The sequence below is a fragment of the Elephantulus edwardii genome, unplaced genomic scaffold, assembly GCF_000299155.1.
Source record: "Elephantulus edwardii isolate Elephantulus edwardi_28Jun2011 unplaced genomic scaffold, EleEdw1.0 scaffold00168, whole genome shotgun sequence".
In the NCBI taxonomy this organism is placed as follows: domain Eukaryota; kingdom Metazoa; phylum Chordata; class Mammalia; order Macroscelidea; family Macroscelididae; genus Elephantulus; species Elephantulus edwardii.
The window spans coordinates 7,449,339-7,454,894 of NW_006399918.1; the positions used below are offsets into that span (position 1 = coordinate 7,449,339).

Below are 5,556 nucleotides of genomic sequence, written 5' to 3' on the forward strand. Positions count from 1 at the left end.
GAGGGGGGAGGGAATAATAATCAAGGTCCCTTTCTTCTCAGTGCCCAAGAAACAGGCACCAAACACACAGTCCTTGGGTTTGGGGTAGGCGGTTAGGATCAGGCTTCCAGCTCCCAGGGCCAGGGGTTGAACATGGAGGAGAATATGAAGTGATTGGGGAATAATTTTCGGAATGAAACTTACATCTCAAAGGAAGGGCAAAGGAGAACAAGGCTGGGGTGCAAGGGAGGAAAAGCACCTAGACCGGGGTACGTGGTGGGGGGAATACAAGAGGAGCCTAGGTCCCCGTCTCTGGCAGGGCCTGGGGCTGGGGGGTGGTGATCACTTGTCCGAGTCCAGGCCCATCATGTTCTTGAGGGCGTTCTTGAGGCTGGTTTTGCTGGGGGACTTGATAGCAGGGCGGAGCTCAGAGCTCTGCTCATCCTTCTGTAGCTCCATCTCGATGACAACCACCTTTTGAGAGCTTTTGGAAGGCTCTGCCCCTGTCCCCCGACCCCCCGCCCGGCCCGCTAACCGCTATTTCTTATCCTTGCGAGACTCCCCCAGCCCCTTGGACTTCTTCTCACTGGCAGCTTTGGTGCTCCTGCTGTGGTCCAGCATGGCATACAGCACTGGCGTCTAGGAACGCGGGAGGAGGTACGCACACGTCAATCACTGCTCAGGAGGGCGTAACCCTTCCCACTCCACCCCTTCGCAGCTGCCCAGAGGCTGCCAGGGTTCATCCCGGCTTGGCCAGGCCCCACGTCCCGCTAACCTGCCGGCCGCGCTTAGACGAGTCCTTTGCAGACTTGTGCAATTTCCCCTTCTCCATGGCACTGCAGGAAAAGACATCGTTAGAGCTTTGGTCCCACCAAAGACCGAGGCCGTCGCAGAGGGAGTCGTTTCTTCTTCTCCTGTTGGCCCTGCCATCCCCTGGAGTAGATGGCCCACTAGAGGTTGGGAAGTCATATTCCGCCCCTTACCTGAGCCTCCTCTGCAGGGCTGCCTGTCTGCGTAGCCAGCAATACCGCACCAGGTAGAAGAGCAGCAGCAACAACAGCACCACCCCCAGGATACCCCCGATCACAGCTCCCAGCACCACCCCGTACCTAGTTGGCACTGAGAGAGGATGGAAAAGAAGAAAATGGAATGAATGGGGCCTGCATTTTTAATTCCCAGACCCAACACCTATTTCCTGCGGTTGAAAGTGTTGGGCTCCACCTATCCCTCCAAAATGTAAAGAACACAAAGCCAAACAATTTGCCCTCTTTTTGATCCTGTCAGCTCCAGTCCTGAGACTGTTTGGTATGCCTCCCTGACTCCCATACCCCATTTCCTCTCACACCTTTTTCGAAGACGTAGAGGGTGACCTGGGAGGTCTTGCCCACTATGTCCGGAGGGTTTTTGACGTCACAAGTGAAAGTGCCGTTGTCGCTATAGTCCAAGTTGTGTATGACAATGGAACCATCCTTCCATCGAGGGTCCCCTACCCACTGGATGCGCTCTTTGAAGGCCCCCACCTCGTCGATGTAGGGTTGTCCCTTGGCATAGTGGAAGATCTGAGGAATGAGGGGAAGCAGGTGAGAGCACGGAGAACAGGGCTGTCAAAGCTTAGCTCTGGCCTTAGGGTGAGGAATCTTAGAGGGAGAAGGTGACTGAGGAGTGTCACCTGAGGAATGGCCAAGATGACAAGGACTGCTGCTATCTTTGCTAAAGTTGAGGCTATGTCTCAAAAGGATTCCCCGTCCCAACCCAATTTCTCTTTTCTGTTGCTCTTTGAAGCATCTCTCCCTGCTTTCTTATCAGTTGTCTGGCCTCAGGATTCCCCCTGGTGCTCACCGAGATGGCATCGCGGCCCCCTTCAGGCTGGTAGCGCCAGGTAAAGGAGATATCATCTGAGACCCACTCGCTGGACCAGAAGGAGCAATGCAGGGTCACCCGGGAGCCCACAGCACCGTGGACCTCCCTATCCGTGTAAACCACAATGGCCTGGGCGGGGGACAGCACTGCAAGCACAGAGCAGAGATCAGATACACGTACTAGCCAATGAGGGGTGTAGAGGAAGAAAAAGAAAGTTACGGTCATAACACACGTGGGGGGCAGAAACGATCAATTCTAAGACCAGTGGCATCTCTAAGGTTGCATCACCCAGTGCAGGAAATCATGGTGTGACTCCCTGGTGGACCCGGCTGATCAGGGAAAACCGGCCCATACCTCCACCATAGTGGGACCAGAGCATGCTGGCCCCACCTCAGCTCAGGGCAGCTCCTCCCCTTTGTACTCTGCGCTGTGAAAGGCGCCCTGGCTCACCCTTACCCTGCCTGGCAAGCGACTAGGTCAGCCTGCTGTCCTAGAGTGATTTTTACGTCACCTCCCCTAACAGAATCAGGGGTTCCATCTGCAGCCCCTGACATCTCTAGAGACACTACTATCCGAGGTCTAAATATTTTTTGACTCTCTGGATCCACTTAAATGGAGGAGGGTTTAACTGAACAGATGAGCTGAATCTGTGTCAGACCAAGTTTTCAGCATGCTCTGTGGAGAAATGAAATCAGCAACAAGAGTATTCTCTTCAGAACTTCCACAGGTTGGATTCTATTTCCAAGTTTAACGTTTGCTTTGAGTTAGCATCTATTAAAGCTTTCCCTTAGGCATTAATTTTAAAATTTCTTTTTCTTTGTTGTTAAATAGACACACTATAAATAGACACACTACATTCATCTCATAAACTAATCAAGCAATAAAATGAAGATAAAATTGAAGTTCCACTATGATTTCCCCCCCAAACAAATTTCAAATTCTCTCACAGATATAACCAGCTATTGATTTAGTGTATCCTTTTCCTAAGGATTAAACTCAATACAAATGAAAAGAAATGTTTTGCTCTTTGAGATTTTCTTTACATACATTGTATTATGCATTACATATTTTTCTCTACTTAAGAATATACGAATCTAAGAATATTTTTCATATTTATTCATGCAGAGAAATCTTATTTTAAACAACTCCATAGTAATTCACAGTATGATAAATTAAAGTTTCACATAGGGAAAACTAAAAAGATAATTGGCGAATGTCTTCTTCTGTGAGACAGCTCTCTTTCACTGCTAAATCCCAGTCGCTATACAGCCTCCTCTTGACTGGGGTTGGGGAGGGAAAGACCCACACCTCCACACCTATGGTACAGGGCAAGGCCACAAGCCCAGAATTCAGATGACTTTGCATGTATGCCCTTTGTAGTGTGATCCTCCTCACCCTCTTCAGCACTTCTGGCCTAATGCCACTCCCAAGACCCACCCACAGAGAAGGCTATTTCAGGGAGACTATGTGTGTGGGTTGGCCTCTGGGTGGAGATGACTGTAGACCCTTTTGTTTTATAGGAGAGGGGTGGGGAGACCTGATTAAACAGAGCCCCATTGTCTGACAAATGTTGGAGCTCACACCATCTGCTTCTATATATCTATATACCTCAGTAAACCACATCACTGATCATTTCCTGGATCACCTGCCATAAAGTCTTTCTGAAAATCCTAAATAAAATGAAAGAAGTTCTTTCTTGAGTCTTGTTTATGTTCCTCCTATTATATCAGGGGGTTCTGGTGGCTTAGTGGTAAGCAATTAGACTGCCAACCCAAAGGCAGACAGTTCAAATCTACTAGTTGTTCCACATAAGAAAGATGAGCAAACTGCTCTTGTACAATTTGTAGCTTCTGAAAACCCACTGAGAGCTAAGCGTTGGTTCTGACTCAATGACACATAACAACAACACAACGATAACAACACTTATAATTTCAAGCATTGCCCTTTTCAGCTCTTCTCAATGATTCTAGAAATGGGGCAGGTGCTAGGATGACACTGTCCTGGAACTCCTCTTTCCCCTCACCATGCCCTTTTCCATTTCCCTATCCATGACATTTTCTCAGGATGCTAAGAACAATCTGGAAGAGTTTAGGTTCTAGGTTTAGGCACAAAGAACTGATAGCAGAGGACCTTGAACTTTCAGTAAGTTTGCCTCATGCCAACCCCAACTTGCTGACTGCTCATCCATTGTGTCAGAGAAGGGGAGGATCTATTCAAATAACCTTGCTTTGACCTTCTCTTGTTTACTCAACATCTACCACAGTCTAAAAAGCAGCTGGTCAATATATAAAACAAGACAGTTTTAGAGGAATCAAACAAACAAATGTATCCATGAACAAGCCCAACCCACTGCTATCCAGTCAATTTCAACTCCTAGGGAGCCAGTAAACAGAGCAGAACTGCACGATAGTGTTTCCAAGTTTATGTATTTTTACAAAAGCAGACTATCACACCTTTTTCCCCCATGTCTGCTTTTTACTTAGTGGCTAACTGCTCTAACTATAGGACACCCAGAGTTCATTTTTATTCCATTCATCCACATAATAGATGGACCCACAGAGAGAAACTCAGGCACCAAGAGACATAGGAACATAGGATCCAAGAGACCACAAACTTTATGTTCCCTGTCTTAAATAACACTTTTCCACATTTCTTTTCTGGGAAGAAAAGAAGGTCAGGTAACTCCTGCATTGTTAGGAGATGAGTGGAGACCAGAATCCAGGTGTCTGATCCTATTTCTTTCCAGTCTTAGAACTACATCATTCTAGGCTCTCATCATGGATTTGAGGGCACTTTACTTATCCTCAACCTGGGCCCAGCCCAGCTTATGTCAGGAAAGTTCTCTATAATCACTTTCTTTTAGCATCTATTATCACAGAAGAACTTTACTGTCTTACTTCAAACCATATTACCCCCACCCTTTCTAAATATGCTCTCTCCTGCTCTTGCTTGTTTGTTTTTTTTTCTTTTTTTCAGTAAGCTGAGAAGTGAAGGCAGCTAGATAGAGACCTTGAATTAAAGTGGGAAAGTTGCAGAGAAACCACCTGAGTTTCTCTACCTAGGGTGACTCCACTTACCCAAAGAGGAGAAGAGTAGCACAGCCAAGATAAGGCTGGGGCTGGACGAGGGAGCCCCTGGAGCCATGGCTGGGGCAGGGGTTAGGGCCCAGAGCATCTGAGGGGTTGGGAGAGTGGGGGACCAGGAACTGAGCGGGGGTTCCTGGAACTCGCTTAAAATCCCCTGGGGCCTGGGGATGAGGGGGCTGTCTTGAGTCAGTAACCAATTGCAGCCTGGCATGTACAATTGAAAGGTGGTGGAAAGGGGGGCAGAAGGCACATTGTGTGCTCTGGGTGGAGGGGTGGGGGGACACATACCACCTTATACACAGAGAGCTTTGTGTCCACTGGCCTCCCCCCGCCCCAGGCTGGAATGTTGGGGGGGTGGTAAGTGAAAAGGACAGAAAAAGGGACACAGACACATTTCTCTGAGGGATAGATGGGCAAGGAAATCTGAATCCCAAGACCATGAAAAAGGATTCACACCCTTAGGCTTTCCTATAATCCTAGAAGCTAAAGGCAAATTTCCTTCCAGCACTGTAAACCCTAAATATCACAAGCTGTATCATAGATTTTTGGAGGTGCCAAGGTCCTTTGAGAATATTTTTTTCATCTCCCCAAATCGTGGGTGATATGTCTGAGATAGAAACTTCTCCATTCG

General features: G+C 47.9%; 1 protein-coding gene across 1 annotated transcript; it reads right to left on the reverse strand.

The window, feature by feature from the left end:
• Window positions 1–19: 19 nt before the first annotated feature.
• Window positions 20–5,042, reverse strand: MPZ (myelin protein zero). Its single transcript, XM_006895494.1, has 6 exons — window positions 4,917–5,042; window positions 1,819–1,985; window positions 1,325–1,538; window positions 963–1,098; window positions 755–815; window positions 20–618 (listed from the first exon to the last, which is right to left on the reverse strand). Exons 1-6 carry the CDS (start codon window positions 5,011–5,013, stop codon window positions 517–519), a joined length of 777 nt encoding a protein of 258 aa, XP_006895556.1. The 5' UTR covers window positions 5,014–5,042; the 3' UTR covers window positions 20–516.
• Between the last annotated feature and the right edge of the window lie 514 nt (window positions 5,043–5,556).